The sequence below is a fragment of the Oncorhynchus mykiss genome, chromosome 21, assembly GCF_013265735.2.
Source record: "Oncorhynchus mykiss isolate Arlee chromosome 21, USDA_OmykA_1.1, whole genome shotgun sequence".
NCBI lineage: Eukaryota > Metazoa > Chordata > Actinopteri > Salmoniformes > Salmonidae > Oncorhynchus > Oncorhynchus mykiss.
This window is the reverse complement of record NC_048585.1, coordinates 54485682-54509317: the sequence shown is the minus strand read 5'-3', so window position 1 is coordinate 54509317 and position 23636 is coordinate 54485682. Positions and strand designations below refer to the sequence as shown.

At 46.6% G+C, this 23636-nt stretch overlaps 1 protein-coding gene across 4 annotated transcripts in view; it reads right to left on the bottom strand.

Moving 5' to 3' along the window:
- Positions 1–1040: 1040 nt before the first annotated feature.
- The window catches only part of LOC110500891 (actin filament-associated protein 1), a 158934-nt gene continuing 136338 nt past the window's right edge, over positions 1041–23636 (bottom strand). For 3 of the 4 annotated variants that reach the window (XM_036958234.1, XM_036958233.1, XM_036958232.1), the window contains exons 9-18: positions 19230–19382; positions 18756–18967; positions 18370–18515; positions 17587–17701; positions 16486–16755; positions 8933–9056; positions 6039–6203; positions 5496–5686; positions 3932–4099; positions 1041–3175 (exon numbers count right to left, since the gene is read on the bottom strand). In XM_036958234.1, the coding sequence (XP_036814129.1) occupies positions 3149–3175; positions 3932–4099; positions 5496–5686; positions 6039–6203; positions 8933–9056; positions 16486–16755; positions 17587–17701; positions 18370–18515; positions 18756–18967; positions 19230–19382 (1571 nt within the window). In that variant the 3' untranslated portion in view covers positions 1041–3148. The remainder of the gene's footprint in view (positions 3176–3931; positions 4100–5495; positions 5687–6038; positions 6204–8932; positions 9057–16485; positions 16756–17586; positions 17702–18369; positions 18516–18755; positions 18968–19229; positions 19383–23636) is intronic. The other variant, XM_036958235.1, reaches the window with a different exon arrangement.

The following is a 23636-nucleotide window of genomic DNA, read 5'->3' as shown; positions in this document are numbered from 1 at the left end:
ATACATTCAGAGCTCACTGTCCCAATACATTCAGAGCTCACTGTCCCAATACATTCAGAGCTCACTGTCCCAATACATTCAGAGCTCACTGTCCCAATACATTCAGAGCTCACTGTCCCAATACATTCAGAGCTCACTGTCCCAATACATTCAGAGCTCACTGTCCCAATACATTCAGAGCTCACTGTCCCAATACATTCAGAGCTCACTGTCCCAATACATTCAGAGCTCACTGTCCCAATACATTCAGAGCTCACTGTCCCAATACATTCAGAGCTCACTGTCCCAATACATTCAGAGCTCACTGTCCCAATACATTCATAGCTCACTGTCCCAATACATTCAGAGCTCACTGTCCCAATACATTCAGAGCTCACTGTCCCAATACATTCAGAGCTCACTGTCCCAATACATTCAGAGCTCACTGTCCCAATACATTCAGAGCTCACTGTCCCAATACATTCAGAGCTCACTGTCCCAATACATTCAGAGCTCACTGTCCCAATACATTCATAGCTCACTGTCCCAATACATTCAGAGCTCACTGTCCCAATACATTCAGAGCTCACTGTCCCAATACATTCAGAGCTCACTGTCCCAATACATTCATAGCTCACTGTCCCAATACATTCAGAGCTCACTGTCCCAATACATTCAGAGCTCACTGTCCCAATACATTCAGAGCTCACTGTCCCAATACATTCAGAGCTCACTGTCCCAATACATTCAGAGCTCACTGTCCCAATACATTCAGAGCTCACTGTCCCAATACATTCAGAGCTCACTGTCCCAATACATTCAGAGCTCACTGTCCCAATACATTCAGAGCTCACTGTCCCAATACATTCATAGCTCACTGTCCCAATACATTCAGAGCTCACTGTCCCAATACATTCAGAGCTCACTGTCCCAATACATTCAGAGCTCACTGTCCCAATACTATTTCTGTCAATGCTTTGTTTTTTGAGAACATACAGATGAATAACATTTTCATGGAGTTCTGAGCTTAATTTTCAATAAACACAAGGCCTGAGAAAGGGAACATTTGTAAAGAGGTTTATTACTTTTTATATACAGCCGTTCGTCACCGAGTTGGCGACTGTCAATAGAAGTACAATGGAGTAGAAAAGTCTAAGGTGCAAAACAAACATTGTTGTTGTTTCTCCCCTACTCCCTTTACCCAAAACACCCAACCCCTCCCCTCTCTCCCCCCTCCACTCTTTTGTTGTTTCTCCCCTACTCCCTTTACCCAATACACCCCCCCCCTCCTCCTCCCATCCTGTCCCCTCCCAAAAAGCGTTGTACAGGTAAAATGGGTTCACATGTTCTGAGTGACATCATCATCTCTCTCTCTCTGCCCATTTCAGATTTGAAGTTGTTTAAACAGAAAAGAGAGGGATCCAAAAATGGACCAGATGCGTAACTCTTTCTCCCCTCCCTGTAAACCTTTCTCCTCATCTCTCCCTCATCTTGTGGTGAAGAGCTAGCTCTAACTCGCAGCCTAGTTGGACTTTGGCCGGGATCCAATCCGATCGCAAGTTATGGGCATTGAGGCTTTTTAAGGCAATGTTCCCATTCACGATAAACGCTGCATATGTCGACTCAATTGCCTTTAAAACACCACGATGCATTTAACCCGCGATGGGATTGAACCCCAACCTCAATCTGAATGAATAGAGAGGCAAAGAGGGATACAAACATGTACACTGATAATTTGAAAACAGCTGTTGGCGGCCATTTTTGTTACGCACAGCCTCATATTCCAACTAGGCCAATAAATGCACCATAAACCAGACGTTTTAAAGGTAAACGTGCCTTTGAGTAAAAATAGTAAAAACTTAGCTTGCTTGCAGTAGTACATCAACATGCTACGTCTCACCCCTACAAAGCACCGTGGTTAGATTACACTGAGCAGTGTGGATATGGGAATATTTTGCAGTGTACTGTAGATGTGGTAAAATCATTACCAAAAACAGCATTAGAAATACATTAGATAAACGTGTCTGTGGTGTGTGTGTGTGTGTGTGTGATGTGTGTGTGTGATGTGTATGAGCTGAAACGTGTTGCTAGAGCAGCTGGAAGTTCAAGAATCCACAACCAGATTACAGTCTCTGGTTGAAGCAGAGAACACACAGTATTTCTGACCATACAGGCCTCTATTTCTAACAGTGTATTAATGATGGGGTTGGAATGTGCCTCAAGACATTTTAAAACACACACACACACACACAAACTAATGCATACATACACACATAAACTAACACACACACACACACACACACACACAGAGTGAGACCAGACCACTGGGTTATAGTGCACCAGTGGCATGATTAAAAGAGCTGGCCCGAGGCTCCTGGATGTAGAAGTGTAAATACAAGAGGCTACATTACTTGAGGTTGAGGACTTTTCCAACGCCAGTGGCCAAACTCACCAGAACACCGCCACGCCTTAGTCTGACCCGCACTTTACCGAGTGGCACATTCCAAAGGCCCACTCCCAGGCATCAACCACTAAGGACTAGGAGTACTGTAGGTGTATTGTTGGTTTGATGATTTGAAAATCATCTGGATTGCCCAACAGTGATACTAACGGCTGGATCCAGATGCTGTGGACATTAGTGGCACAGTGCAGTTCCTGTTCTAAAGAGAGGGAGCTATACAATACAACAAGCATTAAATATTATCAACATAAATAATCACAAGGATGCTAGTATTTACCTAAGAAACATTTACAAATAAATATGCACTTGATTTTGGAACCCCACGAGTTGTAGAAACCTGATTGTTTTATGTGATGGAGAAACAGGCAACAAGAGACTGTATGAAAGGGGATGACTGCAAAACAAAAACGAACAAAAAAACACAAGATTGGGCGATACAAAAGCACACGACAGAGTAGTTGAAACATGACATGGTATTACACAATGGTACGCTAGAAAAAGACTGCTAGTTCTTTATGTCCAGGAAATAAAGTAGACAAAAAACAAAAAAAATCAGCATTGTCTTGATCGTCTCTCTGTTTGGCTATGCTTGTAGTGTACTCCTCTTCAACCTTCCTCCCCATACGAACTGATTTAAATAAATATATACACGCATTAAAATAAAATAGAAAGCTAATAAGATAGGACTGTTGTGAACAGAGTTGTTGCTCATGTGCCAGTCTTCATCTCCCATTCCTGCAACAAAGGGAGCGTTGAGTGAGTTGAGATATAAATATATACATGCAAATACGACAGTTACACGCAAATTCAGTGCAGTCATTAGATTGGGATGAGAGTGTGTGTGTGTGTCAGATGTGTGGTAATACAGGTGAATGAGTGCAGAGGATGTTTTGAGTGTGTGTGTGTTATTTTTTAAATGTATTTTATCTTTATTTAACTAGGCAAGTCAGTTAAGAACAAATTATTTTCAATGACGGCCTGGGAACAGTGGGTTAACTGCCTGTTCAGGTGCAGAACGACAGAGTTGTACCTTGTCAGCTTGGGGATATGAACTTGCAACCTTTCGGATACTAGTCCAACGCTCTAACTGTGTGTGTGTGTGTGTGTGTGTGTGTGTGTGTGTGTGTGTGTGTGTGTGTGTGTGTGTGTGTGTGTGTGTGTGTGTGTGTGTGTGTGTGTGTGTGTGTGTGTGTGTGTGTGTGTGTGTGTGTGTGTGTGTGTGTGTGTGTGTGTGTGTGTGTGTGAATGCAGGAGTGTGTAAACGCAGGTGTGTATGTGTGTGTCAGAAGAGGCTGGTGGGAGGAGCTATAGGAGAATTGGCTCATTGTAAGGGCTGGAATGGAATGGAATCAAATGTGGTTTCCATATGTTTGATGTGTTCGATACCGTTCCATTCATTCTAATCCGTTCCAGAAATTACAATGAGCCCCTCCTCCAATAGCTCCTCCCACCAGCCTCCACTGGTGTGTGTTCTCCGTAACTCTGTCCCACCTTTGCCTTCTTGAGGACATGGCCGCGGACGGCCGAGGGTTTCTGATTGGTCGTTCTGCGGAGGAGGGAGGCACTGTTGACGGGCAGAGTAGAACAGCTCTCTGTGTCGCTGGTGTCACAGCTGGAGATGGGAGAGTTCTCTAGGGTACGCCTCAGCAACACTGGGGACTGGACACACAGATACACACCATTCAGAGTCGGCAGCAACATTTGCAACAGCCTGTTTCTCATGAGTATGTTGGGCGTATTGACACAGTGAAGAGACTATAAATGACTGTAATCACGCTGGACACAGTGAAGAGATTATAACTAATTTATCAAGCTGGACACAGTGAAGAGACTATAACTAATTTATCAAGCTGGACACAGTGAAGAGACTATAACTAACTTATCAAGCTGGACACAGTGAAGAGGCTATAAATGACTGTAATCAAGCTGGACACAGTGAAGAGGCTATAAATGACTGTAATCAAGCTGGACACAGTGAAGAGACTATAAATGACTGTTATCAAGTTGGACACAGTGAAGAGACTAAATGACTGTAATCAAGCTGGACACAGTGAAGAGGCTATAAATGACTGTAATCAAGCTGGACACAGTGAAGAGACTAAATGACTGTAATCAAGCTGGACACAGTGAAGAGACTATAACTAACTTATCAAGCTGGACACAGTGAAGAGACTAAATGACTGTAATCAAGCTGGACACAGTGAAGAGGCTATAAATGACTGTAATCAAGCTGGACACAGTGAAGAGACTATAAATGACTGTAATCAAGCTGGACACAGTGAAGAGACTATAAATGACTGTTATCAAGCTGGACACAGTGAAGAGATTATAACTAATTTATCAAGCTGGACACAGTGAAGAGACTATAAATGACTGTAATCAAGCTGGACACAGTGAAGAGACTATAACTAACTTATCAAGCTGGACACAGTGAAGAGACTATAACTAACTTATCAAGCTGGACACAGTGAAGATACTATAAATGACTGTTATCAAGCTGGACAGAGTGAAGAGATTATAGATTACTTATCAAGCTGGACACAGTGAAGAGACTATAACTAACTTATCAAGCTGGACACAGTGAAGAGACTATAAATGACTGTTATCAAGCTGGACACAGTGAAGAGATTATAAATGACTGATATCAAGCTGGACAGAGTGAAGAGACTAAACATGACTGTTATCAAGCTGGACACAGTGAAGAGACTATAAATGTAGGTCAATTATCTTTTCTGCACAGGTTTGATTTAGTTTTAGTCATTTCAATTTAGTTTTTTTCTAGGCTAAATGTTTTTGTCTGTTCACTTTTCAAGAGAAGGGAGCCATTGTACAGTACTGAGACTCAGCCATGGTTCATAGACATGGTAGAGACAGCCAGAACAGGACTTAATGGTTCCTCTCTAGGTTTCTTCCTAGGTATCTGCCTTCCAAGGAGTTTTTTCTAGCCACTGGGCTTCTGCCTCCGCATTGCTTGCTCTTTGGTGTTTAAGTCTGGGCTTCTGTAAGGCACTGATGTAAAAAGGGATTCATAAAATAAACGTGACCGAGGTCTGACCTGTGGGCTGGAGGTGCCAGACTTGGGCTCGATGGTGAGTCCCAGAGTGACTCCTCCGTTCAGGGCCTTCTTCAGACTCTCCTTGACCTCTGTCATCTCCAGCTCCAGGCTCACCCGCTCGTCCTCCTTCAGCTTGCACTCGTCCTCCACCTTTTTCAGCCGCTCCGCCAGGGACCCAGCGGAGCGCTTAGCTGCGTGAAGGAGGAAAGGTAGAGGAAGGAGGTTTTAGAATGGGTCACAGCACTACCATACCATTTCTCAGTATCTATCTTTCCTTGATTTGTAGTTTATTGAGAAGTCAGTCAGAAAAAGAACATCTGACTCCCATCTCTCCACCTCCAAACCCTTCTTCCATCCTGCACCCCTCAATCCTAAATCTAACCCTCCCATCCATAACTCCACTAAACACCACTCACTACTAACCCTCCCATTATCTCCATCTTACACTACTTTCACTCCCACCTCTCTCTCTTCTCTCTACCTTGGTAGAAGCAGTGTGTGTGTGTGTGTGTGTGTGTGTGTGTGTGTGTGTGTGTGTCGTACCGGTGCTGGCCTCCATGGCGGTGCGCAGGTCTTTCCTGTCCTTCTTCAGCTGGGTCAGACGGTTCCTGATGTCCTGCTTTCTGTTGATTAGCTCCTCCTCTTTAGCCTGCAGCATCTTGGCGTCCGCCTCCACACGGTTCTTACCGTACTTATACTGCTCTGCACCTACAGGACAGAGAGGAGAGAGGAGTTATATACACACTACATGACCAAAAGAACGTGGACACCTGCTTGTTGAACATCTCATTCCAAAATCATGGGCATTAATATGGAGTTTGTCCCCCCTTGCTGCTATAACAGCCTCCACTCTTCTGGGAAGGCTTTCCACTGGATGTTGGAACATTGCTGCGGGGACTTGCTTCCATTCAACCACAAGAGCATTAGTGAGGTCGGAAACTGATGTTGCGCGATTAGGACTGGCTCGCAGTCGGCATTCCGATGAGGTTGAGGTCAGGGCTCTGTGTAAGTCAGTCAAGTTCTTCCACACCGATTTTGACAAACCATTTCTGTATGGACATTGATTTGTGCACAGGGGGCATTGTCATGCTGAAACAGGAAAGGGCCTTTTCCCCCAAACTGTTGCCAGAAAGTTGGAAGCACAGAAATGCACTAGGCGGTCCCGTTCTTTGAGTTTGCGTGGCCTACCACTTCACGGCGGAGCCATTGTTGCTCATCTAGAATGTAATTTTATGCTGTAGCATTAAGATTTCCCTTCACTGGAACTAAGGGGCCCAAACCATGAAAAACAGCCCCAGACCATTATTCCTCCTCCACCAAACTTTACAGTTGGCACTATGCATTGGGGCAGGTAGCATTCTCCTGGCATCCACCATACCCAAATTAATCCGTCGGACTGCCAGATGGTGAAGCGTTATGCAGAGATTTACACCACTCCAGCCGACATTTGGCATGGTGCATGGTGATCTTAGGATTGTGTGCGGCTGCTTAGCCATGGAAACCCATTTCATGAAGCTCCCGACGAACAGTTATTGTGCAGACATTGCTTCCAGAGGCAATTTGGAACTCGGTAGTGAGTGTTGTAACCGAGGACAGACGGTTTATACGCTCTACACACTTCAGCGGTCCCATTCTGTGAGCTTATGTGGCCTACCACTTCACGGCTGAGCCGTTGTTGCTCCTAGACGATTCCACTTCCCAATAACAGCACTTACATTTGACCGGGGCAGCTCTAGCAGGGAAGTAATTTGCCGAACTTGTTGGAAAGGTGGTATCCTATGACAGTGTCACGTAGAAAGTCACTGAGCTCTTCAGTACGGGCCATTCTACTTCCAATGTTTGTCTATGGAGATTGCATGGCTGTGTGCTCCATTTTATACATCTGTCAGCAACGGGTGTGGCTGAAATAGCCGAATCCACTCATTTGAAGGGCTGTCCACATACTTCTGTATATATAGTGTACCTTCACACCATTAAAACCAAACAGTGTGGGGAAATGGGCAATGGAAGGGAGGAGAGAAGGGGAGAAGGAGGGATTAGGGGGAGGGGGAAGGGGCGATTTGGGAAAAAGAGGGATTAGGGGGAAGGAGGAATTAGGGGGAGAATAGAATCAGAGAGGAGGTGAGGAATGGAAGGAAATAACAGGGGATGAGAGGAATGGGAGGGGAGAACAGGGGATGAGAGGAATGATGAAGAGAGAACAGGGGATGAGAGGAATGATGAAGATAGAACAGGGGATGAGAGGAATGATGAAGAGAGAACAAGGGATGAGAGGAATGATGAAGAGAGAACAGGGGATGAGAGGAATGATGAAGAGAGAACAGGGGATGAGAGGAATGGGAGTGGAGAACAGGGGATGATAGGAATGGGAGGGGAGAACAGGGGATGATAGGAATGGGAGGGGAGAACAGGGGGAGGGAGAGGAGAAAGAACCGACCAATGGTTCAACCAATGAACCAACCAATGCTCATCAGAGTTCATAAACTGACCAGAAACTCAGTGAACCCAAACCTCAGCCCAGAAATACCTGTTAATGACCCAGAAGAGGGTAGGGTCCAACCCTGCTGGAAAATAATAACCTGAATAAGAAGCCTGAAGCCACAGAGGCCACTGGAGCCTCTCCACACCACGAATGACGACTGTGTGTGTGTGTGTGTGTGTGTGTGTGTGTGTGTGTGTGTGTGTGTGTGTGTGTGTGTGTGTGTGGGCGCGCTCCTCACTAGAGCATTAGCCTTTACGAAGGACTGTATACTCATTCAAACCACCACTTGACATCTTCAACCATCGATACACCGATAAGGGCCTATTTTAGCTTGAGATGAAACAATGATTGTGTAACAGACACTGAATCCAAAATGTCTTGAGAAAGCGGGTTGAAAACGGTCGTAGATCAAGCATTACTGAATAGACACAGCCCTCCATCATACAGATTAGCCCCACCAGGGACCACTCTGTCCCCTGGCCAAATATGTGCCAGTTCATGCAGCTATTTAAATGAATGTTGGTTTGGTCTGGATATGTAGTGACAGTCATCCACAAGGCTGGGTTTTTACCACGGATGCTTTCTAAGAAACTGTATTAGCTCCACCCAAAATATGTCTGCTCCTGCTGCTTCACCTACTGTCAGTTGGGAATTCCGGCATTTTCCGGGTTATTGTGGTGTTTCAGTTTTCCTAGAAAGCGATCAGTGGTGTGTTTGACTGAAGAGTGGGGAGCCAGACTTCGTGTCTACTAAGACCAGGCTACTGCTGTATATCACAGCCAGTGGCTGGTATAACGATGACTGGAAGTGACAGGCTAGCACTAGATGAATTAACATGCCAGTACTGGGTGTCATGATTTGCAGACTCTAATGTACTCATGGGAATGTGTCTCTATTGCACACACACACACACACACACACACACACACACACACACACACACACACACACTTACTGGAGTTGTTGCGTTTCACAGATGCTGTTCCATTGGTTGTTCCATTGGTCTTCTTGGCCTGGTTCTTGTCCACCTTCTGTTTAGACGCTGTCCCATTGGTCACTGGGACCTTTTTTCCCTTCAGCTGATTGGTTGAGAAGGAGGAACAGAGAACATCTATTCATAATCTGGTTGAAATGCACAGTCTTAAAACTGCTAAGTATAATTTGCACATATAATGAAAACCATGAAGTGAACAGACAGTTAAAATGGCTACAAAAACCACTTCAATAAAAATCCACAATGTCCACCAAACTCCCCAGGTGGATATGATCATGAGAACGTCTCTGTGCACAGCTGTACAAACACATTTTAAGTTAAACATAACACAGTAATCCCAGCGTTGGGCTAAACCAGTCCTACTGTACTGTATTACCCCTGCAGTGTGTGTGTAACTGTGTGTCTGATGACAATGAAAGGTTCATCTGAGGACGGGCACACACACACACACACACCCAAGCTCTGCTGGGAAACAGCAACTCTACAACACCATGTGATGCCTAATGTGTGTAACAGTGCTGGGTGCCACGTTCAGTACATGTCAGGTTCATGTAGACCAGGGGCATCAACGTCATACCATGGAGGGCCTAGTGTCTGCTGCTTTCAGCTTTTTCCTTTCAATTAAGACCTAGACAACCAGGTGAGGAGAGCTCCTTACTAATCAATGACCTTAATTCATCAATCAAGTACAAGGGAGGAGCCGAAAACCAGCAGACACTCTGCCCTCCGTGGAATGAGTTGGACACGTGCTGTAATGTCTTTACAAATATAAAATAATGACATAATGTGGAGGTGATGGTCAGTGTAAAGGCAAGGAGTAGTGTGAACATACTGAGGACACACACACACACACACACACACACACACACACACACACACTGCTCTGAGAGATACGCAGCCTAAGCCACTGCAGCTATTTGACCCCCCCTACTTCTCTCAGTTAATATCAAGGCCTCTAGCTAAGGTTTGCTAAAGAGTGCATGGTCAACGACCCTAACTCCCATACACTCAAAACTGGACATTTTACGAGGGGCTCAATACGCTTGTAACACCATTCCTCTGCATAGCCATGTTTTTAATCACATTACTAAGAGACACACTACAGTAGGACTAAGCCAGCAGGGATTTTGAGGATAATGTCTGGAAACCTAGATTCTGGGTGGCCAGTATCAACACCATTATATTAAAACAAAGCATGTCTCTGCAGGAATAACACATGTAACAAGATTTGAGACTCAAATTACATTATTTAATCCTTCTCCAATCACCTCCTCTCTACGTACAGTATCTCTGTCCAATCCCCTCCTCTCTACATACAGTATCTCTGTCCAATCCCCTCCTCTCTACATACAGTATCTCTGTCCAATCCCCTCCTCTCTACATACAGTATCTCTGTCCAATCCCCTCCTCTCTACATACAGTATCTCTGTCCAATCCCCTCCTCTAGACATACAGTATCTCTGTCCAATCCCCTCCTCTCTACATACAGTATCTCTGTCCAATCCCCTCCTCTCTACGTACAGTATCTCTGTCCAATCCCCTACTCTCTACGTACAGTATCTCTGTCCAATCCCCTCCTCTCTACATACAGTATCTCTGTCCAATCCCCTCCTCTCTACATACAGTATCTCTGTCCAATCCCCTCCTCTCTACATACAGTATCTCTGTCCAATCCCCTCCTCTCTACATACAGTATCTCTGTCCAATCCCCTCCTCTCTACATACAGTATCTCTGTCCAATCCCCTCCTCTCTACATACAGTATCTCTGTCCAATACCCTCCTTCTCTACGTACAGTATCTCTGTCCAATCCCCTCCTCTCTACATACAGTATCTATGTCCAATCCCCTCCTCTCTACATACAGTATCTCTGTCCAATCCCCTCCTCTAGACATACAGTATCTCTGTCCAATCCCCTCCTCTCTACATATAGTATCTCTGTCCAATCCCCTCCTCTCTACATACAGTATCTCTGTCCAATCCCCTCCTCTCTACATACAGTATCTCTGTCCAATCCCCTCCTCTCTACATACAGTATCTCTGTCCAATCCCCTCCTCTAGACATACAGTATCTCTGTCCAATCCCCTCCTCTCTACATACAGTATCTCTGTCCAATCCCCTCCTCTCTACATACAGTATCCCTGTCCAATCCCCTCCTCTCTACATACAGTATCTCTGTCCAATCCCCTCCTCTCTACATACAGTATCTCTGTCCAATCCCCTCCTCTCTACGTACAGTATCCCTGTCCAATCCCCTCCTCTCTACATACAGTATCCCTGTCCAATCCCCTCCTCTAGACATACAGTATCTCTGTCCAATCCCCTCCTCTCTACATACAGTATCTCTGTCCAATCCCCTCCTTCTCTACATACAGTATCTCTGTCCAATCCCCTCCTTCTCTACATACAGTATCCCTGTCCAATCCCCTCCTCTCTACATACAGTATCCCTGTCCAATCCCCTCCTCTCTACATACAGTATCTCTGTCCAATCCCCTACTCTCTACATACAGTATCTCTGTCCAATCCCCTCCTCTCTACATACAGTATCTCTGTCCAATCCCCTCCTCTCTACATACAGTATCTCTGTCCAATCCCCTCCTCTAGACATACAGTATCTCTGTCCAATCCGCTCCTCTCTACATACAGTATCCCTGTCCAATCCCCTCCTCTCTACATAGAGTATCTCTGTCCAATCCCCTCCTCTAGACATACAGTATCTCTGTCCAATCCCCTCCTCTCTACATACAGTATCTCTGTCCAATGCCCGCCTCTCTACATACAGTATCTCTGTCCAATCCCCTCCTTCTCTACGTACAGTATCTCTGTCCAATCCCCTCCTTCTCTACGTACAGTATCTCTGTCCAATCCCCTCCTCTAGACATACAGTATCTCTGTCCAATCCCCTCCTCTCTACATACAGTATCTCTGTCCAATCCCCTCCTCTCTACATACAGTATCTCTGTCCAATCCCCTCCTCTAGACATACAGTATCTCTGTCCAATCCGCTCCTCTCTACATACAGTATCCCTGTCCAATCCCCTCCTCTCTACATAGAGTATCTCTGTCCAATCCCCTCCTCTAGACATACAGTATCTCTGTCCAATCCCCTCCTCTCTACATACAGTATCTCTGTCCAATCCCCGCCTCTCTACATACAGTATCTCTGTCCAATCCCCTCCTTCTCTACGTACAGTATCTCTGTCCAATCCCCTCCTTCTCTACGTACAGTATCTCTGTCCAATCCCCTCCTCTAGACATACAGTATCTCTGTCCAATCCCCTCCTCTCTACATACAGTATCTCTGTCCAATCCCCTCCTCTCTACATACAGTATCTCTGTCCAATCCCCTCCTTCTCTACATACAGTATCTCTGTCCAATCCCCTCCTCTCTACATACAGTATCTCTGTCCAATCCCCTCCTCTCTACATACAGTCTCTCTGTCCAATCCCCTCCTCTCTACATACAGTATCCCTGTCCAATCCCCTCCTTCTCTACATACAGTATCTCTGTCCAATCCCCTCCTTCTCTACATACAGTATCTCTGTCCAATCCCCTCCTCTCTACATACAGTATCTCTGTCCAATCCCCTCCTCTCTAAATACAGTATATCTGTCCAATCCCCTCCTTCTCTACGTACAGTATCTCTGTCCAATCCCCTCCTTCTCTACATACAGTATCTCTGTCCAATCCCCTCCTTCTCTACATACAGTATCTCTGTCCAATCCCCTCCTTCTCTACATACAGTATCCCTGTCCAATCCCCTCCTCTCTACATACAGTATCTCTGTCCAATCCCCTACTCTCTACATACAGTATCTCTGTCCAATCCCCTCCTCTCTACATACAGTATCCCTGTCCAATCCCCTCCTCTCTACATACAGTATCTCTGTCCAATCCCCTCCTCTAGACATACAGTATCTCTGTCCAATCCCCTCCTCTCTACATACAGTATCCCTGTCCAATCCCCTCCTCTCTACATAGAGTATCTCTGTCCAATCCCCTCCTCTAGACATACAGTATCTCTGTCCAATCCCCTCCTCTCTACATACAGTATCTCTGTCCAATCCCCTCCTTCTCTACGTACAGTATCTCTGTCCAATCCCCTCCTTCTCTACGTACAGTATCTCTGTCCAATCCCCTCCTCTAGACATACAGTATCTCTGTCCAATCCCCTCCTCTCTACATACAGTATCTCTGTCCAATCCCCTCCTCTCTACATACAGTACCTCTGTCCAATCCCCTCCTTCTCTACATACAGTATCTCTGTCCAATCCCCTCCTCTCTACATACAGTATCTCTGTCCAATCCCCTCCTCTCTACATACAGTATCTCTGTCCAATCCCCTCCTTCTCTACGTACAGTATCTCTGTCCAATCCCCTCCTTCTCTACATACAGTATCTCTGTCCAATCCCCTCCTCTCTACATACAGTATCCCTGTCCAATCCCCTCCTCTAGACATACAGTATCTCTGTCCAATCCCCTCCTTCTCTACGTACAGTATCTCTGTCCAATCCCCTCCTCTCTACATACAGTATCTCTGTCCAATCCCCTCCTCTAGACATACAGTATCTCTGTCCAATCCCCTCCTTCTCTACATACAGTATCTCTGTCCAATCCCCTCCTCTAGACATACAGTATCCCTGTCCAATCCCCTCCTTCTCTACATACAGTATCTCTTTCCAATCCCCTCCTCTCTACATACAGTATCTCTGTCCAATCCCCTCCTTCTCTACGTACAGTATCTCTGTCCAATCCCCTCCTCTCTACATACAGTATCTCTGTCCAATCCCCTCCTCTCTACATACAGTATCCCTGTCCAATCCCCTCCTCTCTACATACAGTATCTCTGTCCAATCCCCTCCTTCTCTACATATAGTATCTCTGTCCAATCCCCTCCTTCTCTACATACAGTATCTCTGTCCAATCCCCTCCTTCTCTACATACAGTATCTCTGTCCAATCCCCTCCTCTCTACATACAGTATCACTGTCCAATCCCCTCCTCTCTACATACAGTATCCCTGTCCAATCCCCTCCTCTAGACATACAGTATCTCTGTCCAATCCCCTCCTCTCTACATACAGTATCTCTGTCCAATCCCCTCCTCTAGACATACAGTATCTCTGTCCAATCCCCTCCTCTAGACATACAGTATCTCTGTCCAATCCCCTCCTTCTCTACATACAGTATCCCTGTCCAATCCCCTCCTCTCTACATACAGTATCCCTGTCCAATCCCCTCCTCTCTACATACAGTATCTCTGTCCAATCCCCTACTCTCTACATACAGTATCTCTGTCCAATCCCCTCCTCTCTACATACAGTATCCCTGTCCAATCCCCTCCTCTCTACATACAGTATCTCTGTCCAATCCCCTCCTCTAGACATACAGTATCTCTGTCCAATCCCCTCCTCTCTACATACAGTATCTCTGTCCAATCCCCTACTCTCTACGTACAGTATCTCTGTCCAATCCCCTCCTGTCTACATACAGTATCCCTGTCCAATCCCCTCCTCTCTACATACAGTATCTCTGTCCAATCCCCTCCTTCTCTACATATAGTATCTCTGTCCAATCCCCTCCTTCTCTACATACAGTATCTCTGTCCAATCCCCTCCTTCTCTACATACAGTATCTCTGTCCAATCCCCTCCTCTCTACATACAGTATCACTGTCCAATCCCCTCCTCTCTACATACAGTATCCCTGTCCAATCCCCTCCTCTAGACATACAGTATCTCTGTCCAATCCCCTCCTCTCTACATACAGTATCTCTGTCCAATCCCCTCCTCTAGACATACAGTATCTCTGTCCAATCCCCTCCTCTAGACATACAGTATCTCTGTCCAATCCCCTCCTTCTCTACATACAGTATCCCTGTCCAATCCCCTCCTCTCTACATACAGTATCCCTGTCCAATCCCCTCCTCTCTACATACAGTATCTCTGTCCAATCCCCTACTCTCTACATACAGTATCTCTGTCCAATCCCCTCCTCTCTACATACAGTATCCCTGTCCAATCCCCTCCTCTCTACATACAGTATCCCTGTCCAATCCCCTCCTCTAGACATACAGTATCTCTGTCCAATCCCCTCCTCTCTACATACAGTATCTCTGTCCAATCCCCTCCTCTAGACATACAGTATCTCTGTCCAATCCCCTCCTCTCTACATACAGTATCTCTGTCCAATCCCCTACTCTCTACGTACAGTATCTCTGTCCAATCCCCTCCTGTCTACATACAGTATCCCTGTCCAATCCCCTCCTCTCTACATACAGTATCTCTGTCCAATCCCCTCCTCTAGACATACAGTATCTCTGTCCAATCCCCTCCTCTCTATATACAGTATCTCTGTCCAATCCCCTCCTCTCTACATACAGTATCTCTGTCCAATCCCCTCCTCTCTACATACAGTATCCCTGTCCAATCCCCTCCTCTAGACATACAGTATCTCTGTCCAATCCCCTCCTCTCTACATACAGTATCTCTGTCCAATCCCCTCCTCTAGACATACAGTATCTCTGTCCAATCCCCTCCTCTAGACATACAGTATCTCTGTCCAATCCCCTCCTTCTCTACATACAGTATCCCTGTCCAATCCCCTCCTCTCTACATACAGTATCCCTGTCCAATCCCCTCCTCTCTACATACAGTATCTCTGTCCAATCCCCTACTCTCTACATACAGTATCTCTGTCCAATCCCCTCCTCTCTACATACAGTATCCCTGTCCAATCCCCTCCTCTCTACATACAGTATCCCTGTCCAATCCCCTCCTCTAGACATACAGTATCTCTGTCCAATCCCCTCCTCTCTACATACAGTATCTCTGTCCAATCCCCTCCTCTAGACATACAGTATCTCTGTCCAATCCCCTCCTCTCTACATACAGTATCTCTGTCCAATCCCCTACTCTCTACGTACAGTATCTCTGTCCAATCCCCTCCTGTCTACATACAGTATCCCTGTCCAATCCCCTCCTCTCTACATACAGTATCTCTGTCCAATCCCCTCCTCTAGACATACAGTATCTCTGTCCAATCCCCTCCTCTCTATATACAGTATCTCTGTCCAATCCCCTCCTCTCTACATACAGTATCTCTGTCCAATCCCCTCCTCTCTACGTACAGTATCTCTGTCCAATCCCCTCCTCTCTACATACAGTATCTCTGTCCAATCCCCTCCTCTAGACATACAGTATCTCTGTCCAATCCCCTCCTCTCTATATACAGTATCCCTATCACCTCTCAATTAGCAAATAATTGCTCTCTGTTTTAATTCATATTTAGTTAAAGAGAGAGTTCACGCCAAAATCACAAAGTTATTCGATGGAATTTAGATGGTGTCATTGGCATTTGGGTCTATACAAGAAATGTCACAAGGGTCCCAACATCTTTTAGGTACGAAAATGTTTGATAAACGTTGACTTTGAAGTGAACTATCCATTTGATATGAAAGAGAAGAGTTCAGTGTTAGGGTAGCATAAATGTTAGGAAAGCAGTGCGTTAGTCACCTGAGCAACGGCTTTAGTGTTAGTGTTAGCCGAGGAAGCGGAGGAAGAGGAGAGGAGTTTGGATTTGACAGGGCCAGGGGTTTTGTAGTGGCTGGAGGAAGAGGAGGAGGAGGAGGATGATGCCAGACGACTGGGCTTGGGGGAGTAGCGGGCAGCCAGCTTGGGCGAAGGCATGTTCTCATACAGGTCGGGGTCAGTGTTCTCATACAACACCTCCTCTCTCAGACGTCGCCCTCCGGTGGCAGGGCTGGAGTACAGCGCCTCAGGGTCCTTACGATAGAGGAAGGTATGCAAAGAGGAGAGGAGAGAAGAGGAGAGAAGGGGAGAGGAGAGAACGGGAGAGGAGAGAAGAGGAGAGGAGAGAAGGGGAGAGGAGAGAAGGGGAGAGGAGAGAAGGGGAGAGGAGAGAAGAGAAGGGGAGAGGAGAGAAGGGGAGAGAAGAGGAGAGGAGAGAAGGGGAGAGGAGAGGAGAGAAGGGGAGAAGAGAGAAGGGGAGATAAGAGGAGAGAAGAGAAGAGGAGAGAAGAGGAGAGGAGAGAAGGGGAGAGAAGGAGAGAGGAGAGAAAAGGAGAGGAGAGAAGGGGAGAGGAGAGAAGGGGAGAGAAGAGGAGAGGAGAGAAGGGGAGAGGAGAGGAGAGAAGGGGAGAGGAGAGGAGAGAAGGGGAGAGAAGGGGAGAGAAGAGGAGAGGAAATATAAAGAGAAAGAAAATGATAAGAGAGAAGGGAAGATGAAAATGTGAAACAGAGTGAACAAAGGAGCCAGCAAATGAGACGATAAAAGGGGGGAGGAGAAGAGAAAAAGAAGAGAGGACACCAAAGGGTTGATGTTGTTGTTACAGACCAGTGAGTTGGAGCAGGGGCACGTACTTGAAAGTTGCACAATAATTGAATCAGAGGGATGAGCATGGGAAAGAGGGAGCGAGAGAGGATGAGAAACAGAAAGATGTCCCTGATGCAAGCCATCACAATGCAGCATCCAGACAGGAGATGGAGAGATACTGCTCCCATTTGTTTTATATATCGATATTTTGTTTAATTTCTCTCTCTCTGTGTGTGTGTGTGTGTGTGTGTGTGTGTGTGTGTGTGTGTGTGTGTGTTTACCGTTCCATTGATGGGCACATCATCATAGTGCAGTGCCATTCCAGAGGGACATGCGTAACTGTTGGCAGGGTTGTCCAGATAAGGGTTGGGAGATACAGCACGTTTACTAGTGAAGCTGAGGAGGACACTGAGTTACTATACACGTGACAACACAAGGACAAATGACACCTTCCCCTCATAATCCTAGTCATCTATAGAAATGTAGAGCCCTATTGGGAATAAGGAGAGAATTTGCCTTTAAGGACCCTTATAGCTGTTGTCTCATAGTGTCCCCATCATACAAATAACAGACCAATCATGTTGTAGTCCAGTTGATATTGAAACTCTTTATCCAGCCCTTTGCTATGTGTGTTGTGTTTTGTTTGTGTGGGCAGGACTGGACTGCACACAGTGCTCTGGTGAAAACAATGCTGGTAAGAGAGTGACTCACATCCTCTGAGGGAAAACATTGATCCAGAGTCGTGCATTCCTAACTGAACAGGGGCTGAGGGGTTTTTCAAAACCCCATAGTGGACACATACCATCATGCACTCGCCCCGTCTGTCATACAACGCTTGCCTTTTTGGTGGATTTCAAAACGCGTGCACACGACCACCATACCCACCACCCCATCTTTAAGAAAATATAGATATTTCCTTTTTACTTTTTTACACCAGATATAAACATACGAATAACAGCTTACAGACAAACACAAACAACGACTACATCTCATCAGCCCAGAACTGCATGCTCACAGCCCATCTGGAAAACAAAATTACCCCTATGTGTGTGTGTGTGTCTCACCAGAAGGACTGCTTGGCCAGCTGGATAACGTTTGCGGTAGTCTCTACATCTATGTAATCGTAATGTAAGGCAGCAGGGTCTGTGATAGAGCCTGTTTCAGCTAGCAGCATCCCTAGCCACCGACCCATGACCTCTGAGGAGGACGCCTGGAGAGAACAGGAGGGTTTAGAGAGATCCAGCACTATTTTATATCACAGTCAAACTATCACAAAGACCACAAAGCTACTCACTAGCTAGTTAGTGCATTTGAGGGTGTGGGAAGATGCCCCTTGGGCGCTGATTTAAGGTCAGATCTGATGACATGAAGGTTCAGATTTGGAGTGGTGGGTAAGCTGATCCCAGATCTGAATCTATGACCAACTTCCACCCATTGACCACCAACCTACCTCCAGTACAGCCACCTCCTGTCCGTTGCGGAGAAGGCGGAAGGCGAAGGGGTGTTTGGAGTCCAGTCCGGGGCTGACCTCGCAGCCTCTGAGGGGCAGGCTGGCCGTGTGGGTCTTCAGATCAGTACGGTCCTTATGAAGCAGCAGCTGGTTGTCCTTCAGACGACACCAACGCTCACGCCAGCGGTTATTGGACAGCACGTTCAGGTAGCCTGTCAATCAGACAAGACGGACCAGTTAGGATAAAGGGGTGGGGTAAAGTGACCAATGGTGAAACAGCAGACCAGGAAATGGGTCAATAGCTGCAGTTCTGGTTGTTGTAAGTCAAGACATGTCCCCCGTACATTCTACATAGAAACAACAACAATGTATTGGAACACATTTTAACAGAGCACCTATACGACCAATCCACCCTTGATATAGGTTGTCCTCTACACCCCAGATGTGACCTCTAACCCCTAACAGGTGTCTTACCACAGGTGGGTATGTCCTCCTCGGCTGAAGAGGTCTGTTCGTCAGTGGACGGCTTCTTCTTGCCTAAGCCAATGATCTTAGTGATCTTCTTCCCCGCCCCTTTACTCAGAGTGCCTCCCTTCTGACTCTTCTGAGAGTCCTTCTTCCCTTTACCTGAGGGAGAGAGAGAGACAGTTGGCGAGGGAGACAGAGAGAGAGAGGAGGGGAGAGAGAGAGACAGATGGCGAGGGAGACAGAGAGAGAGAGGAGGGGAGAGAGGGAGAGAGAGAGAGAAAAAGGAAGGTATAGAGAGAGAGAGAGAGAGAGAGAGGAGGGGAGAGAGAGAGACAGATGGCGAGGGAGACAGAGAGAGAGAGGAGGTGAGAGAGGGAGAGAGAGAGAGAAAAAGGAAGGTATAGAGAGAGAGAGAGAGAGAGAGAGAGGAGGAAGGTATATAGTGAGAGGGGGAGACAGAGGAGGGGAGAGAGAGAGAGAGAGAGATAGAGAGAGAGAGAGAGAGAAAGAGAGAGAGAGAGAGAGAGGAGGGGAGAGAGAGTGGGAATGAGAAAGGGGAAGGTATAGAGTGAGAGGGGGAGACAGAGGAGGGGAGAGAGAGAGAGAGAGAGAAGGAAGGTATAGAGTGAGAGGGGGAGACAGAGGAGGAGAGAGAGAGAGAGAAAGAGAGAGAGGAGGGGAGAGAGAGTGGGAATGAGAAAGGGGAAGGTATAGAGTGAGAGGGAGAGAGAGAGAGAGAGAGAGAGAGAGAATGAGAGCGAGAGAGAGAGAGAGAGAGAGGAGGGGAGAGAGAGTGGGAATGAGAAAGGGGAAGGTATAGAGTGAGAGGGAGAGAGAGAGAGAGAGAGAGAGAGAGAGAGAGAGAGAGAGAGAGAGAGAGAGAGAGAGAGAGAGAATGAGAGCGAGAGAGAGAATGAGAGCGAGAGAGAGAGAGAGAGAGAGAGAATGAGAAAGACGAAGATATAGAGTGAGAGGGGGAGACAGAGAGAAAAGACAGACATACAATGCCAGAGAGCTAGACCATCACAGTACTGTAATCTTTAACAATTCAACTATGATCACAGTACCTGATAAGACTGTAATAGACAAGCAGATCATTAGAATATTTTGATCAGAAAGAAGGCCTACTACCCAAAGAGACCCATGGACACAATGACAGTGAACATTATCCTGGAAATACTGTGGTCTAAACCAGGCCTTAAAGCCTGTCTCTGTGTGTCTGAAGATACAATCTGCTGGTCCCTGTTGTTTGGATTGGAGAGGAGAGAGACACAGTAGAGACACACAGGAGAGAGACAGAGGAGACACGGGAGAGAGACAGAGGAGAGAGACACGGGAGAGAGACACGGGAGAGAGACAGAGGAGACACAGGAGAGAGACAGAGGAGAGAGACACAGGAGAGAGACAGAGGAGAGACACACAGGAGAGAGACAGAGGAGACACGGGAGAGAGACAGAGGAGACACGGGAGAGAGACAGAGGAGACACAGGAGAGAGACACAGGAGAGAGACACAGGAGAGAGACAGAGGAGAGAGACAGAGGAGAGAGACAGAGGAGACACAGGAGAGAGACACAGGAGAGAGACACAGGAGACACAGGAGAGAGACACAGGAGAGAGACACAGGAGAGAGACACAGGAGAGAGACAGAGGAGACACAGGAGAGAGACAGAGGAGAGAGACACAGGAGACACAGGAGAGAGACACAGGAGAGAGACACAGGAGAGAGACAGAGGAGAGAGACACAGGAGAGAGACAGAGGAGACACAGGAGAGAGACACAGGAGACACAGGAGAGAGACACAGGAGAGAGACACAGGAGAGAGACAGAGGAGACACAGGAGAGAGACAGAGGAGAGAGACACAGGAGACACAGGAGAGAGACACAGGAGAGAGACACAGGAGAGAGACAGAGGAGAGAGACACAGGAGAGAGACAGAGGAGACACAGGAGAGAGACACAGGAGACACAGGAGAGAGACAGAGGAGAGAGACACGGGAGAGAGACATGGGAGAGAGACACAGGAGAGAGACAGAGGAGACACAGGAGAGAGACACAGGAGAGAGACACAGGAGAGAGACAGAGGAGACACAGGAGAGAGACAGAGGAGAGAGACACAGGAGACACAGGAGAGAGACAGAGGAGAGAGACACGGGAGAGAGACACGGGAGAGAGACAGAGGAGAGAGACAGAGGAGAAAGACACAGGAGAGAGACAGAGAGACAGAGGAGACACGGGAGAGAGACAGAGGAGACACAGGAGAGAGATAGAGAGACAGAGAGAGGAGACACAGGAGAGAGATAGAGAGACAGAGGAGACACAGGAGAGAGACAGAGGAGAGAGACAGAAAGAGACACAGGAGAGAGACAGAGGAGACACAGGAGAGAGACAGAGGAGAGAGACAGAGAGACACAGGAGAGAGACACAGGAGAGAGACACAGGAGAGAGACAGAGGAAACACAGGAGAGAGACAGAGGAAACACAGGAGAGAGACAGAGGAGGGAGACAGAGGAGAGAAACACAGGAGAGAGACACAGGAGAGAGACAGGAAGGAGAGAGACAGGACAGAAGGTTTCTGAGGCAGTGGTTCAAAATTCCCCACGAATGATGTCATCATAGTGAGACATCTGATGCTCTGAGTCTGAAGTGCTTCTGCACACTGACACACACACACACACACACACACACACACACACACACACACACACCTTCGCTGCATCAATCAGTACTCAGATCCAGTTACCATGATATAGATGATATCTGCCATGGCGACGACTTCATTACATATGTGGCCATTTGTTCCCAAACACGGCTATTGTTTCTCTAGCCACACACACACAGCAGACCCCGGGCCTAAGGTAGGAAACCAGACACACAGATGTGAAAGAGCTTCACTTTTTAAAAGGATGATTATTATAATGTGTTCCTCTTTTTTTCGGAGAAAGACTGGGGGAAAACTCTCTGATCAGGTTCATTTGATTCCACTGAATCAAGGCCGTTAGTTACCAGCCATGGAAGGAATGTGGATGATTAAGCTGAAAAAGAGGGTTTGGAGACTCGTTTTTCCCCTCAGAAAGAGCTGGGGTGAAATGGTGTGAGAAGGGCGGGTGTGTGGTCGTCATTTAGCCTGAAGATGCAGGACGAGAGATATGGGGTGATGTCATCAGCCACTGGTGACATACAATATGGACTGAGATGATTGGAGCAGAGTAAACAATTTGGACTGAGAGGATTGGAGCAGAGTAAACAATATGGACTGAGAGGATTGGAGCAGAGTAAACAATATGGACTGAGAGGATTGGAGCAGAGTAAACAATATGGACTGAGAGGATTGGAGCAGAGTAAACAATATGGACTGAGAGGATTGGAGCAGTGTAAACAATATGGACTGAGAGGATTGGAGCAGTGTAAACAATATGGACTGACAGGATTGGAGCAGAGTAAACAATATGGACTGAGATGATTGGAGCAGAGTAAACAATTTGGACTGAGAGGATTGGAGCAGAGTAAACAATATGGACTGAGAGGATTGGAGCAGAGTAAACAATATGGACTGAGAGGATTGGAGCAGAGTAAACAATATGGACTGAGAGGATTGGAGCAGAGTAAACAATATGGACTGAGAGGATTGGAGCAGTGTAAACAATATGGACTGAGAGGATTGGAGCAGTGTAAACAATATGGACTGACAGGATTGGAGCAGAGTAAACAATATGGACTGAGAGGATTGGAGCAGTGTAAACAATATGGACTGAGATAATTGGAGCAGTGTAAACAATATGGACTGAGAGGATTGGAGCAGTGTAAACAATATGGACTGAGAGGATTGGAGCAGAGTAAACAATGTGGACTGAGAGGATTGGAGCAGTGTAAACAATATGGACTGAGAGGATTGGAGCAGAGTAAACAATATGGACTGAGAGGATTGGAGCAGTGTAAACAATATGGACTGAGAGGATTGGAGCAGAGTAAACAATATGGACTGAGAGGATTGGAGCAAAGTAAACAATATGGACTGAGAGGATTGGAGCAGTGTAAACAATATGGACTGAGAGGATTGGAGCAGAGTAAACAATATGGACTGAGAGGATTGGAGCAGAGTAAACAATATGGACTGAGAGGATTGGAGCAGAGTAAACAATATGGACTGAGAGGATTGGAGCAGTGTAAACAATATGGACTGAGAGGATTGGAGCAGAGTAAACAATATGGACTGAGAGGATTGGAGCAGAGTAAACAATATGGACTGAGAGGATTGGAGCAGAGTAAACAATATGGACTGAGAGGATTGGAGCAGAGTAAACAATATGGCAGATATTCAACCTGGTCTATCAGAGGGCAAAGTGGAGCTGTATCATACTAACCTAGCCTCTTAGTTCTACATGAAGGGTGTATGGGGTAGAGGCTAGGGGTCCC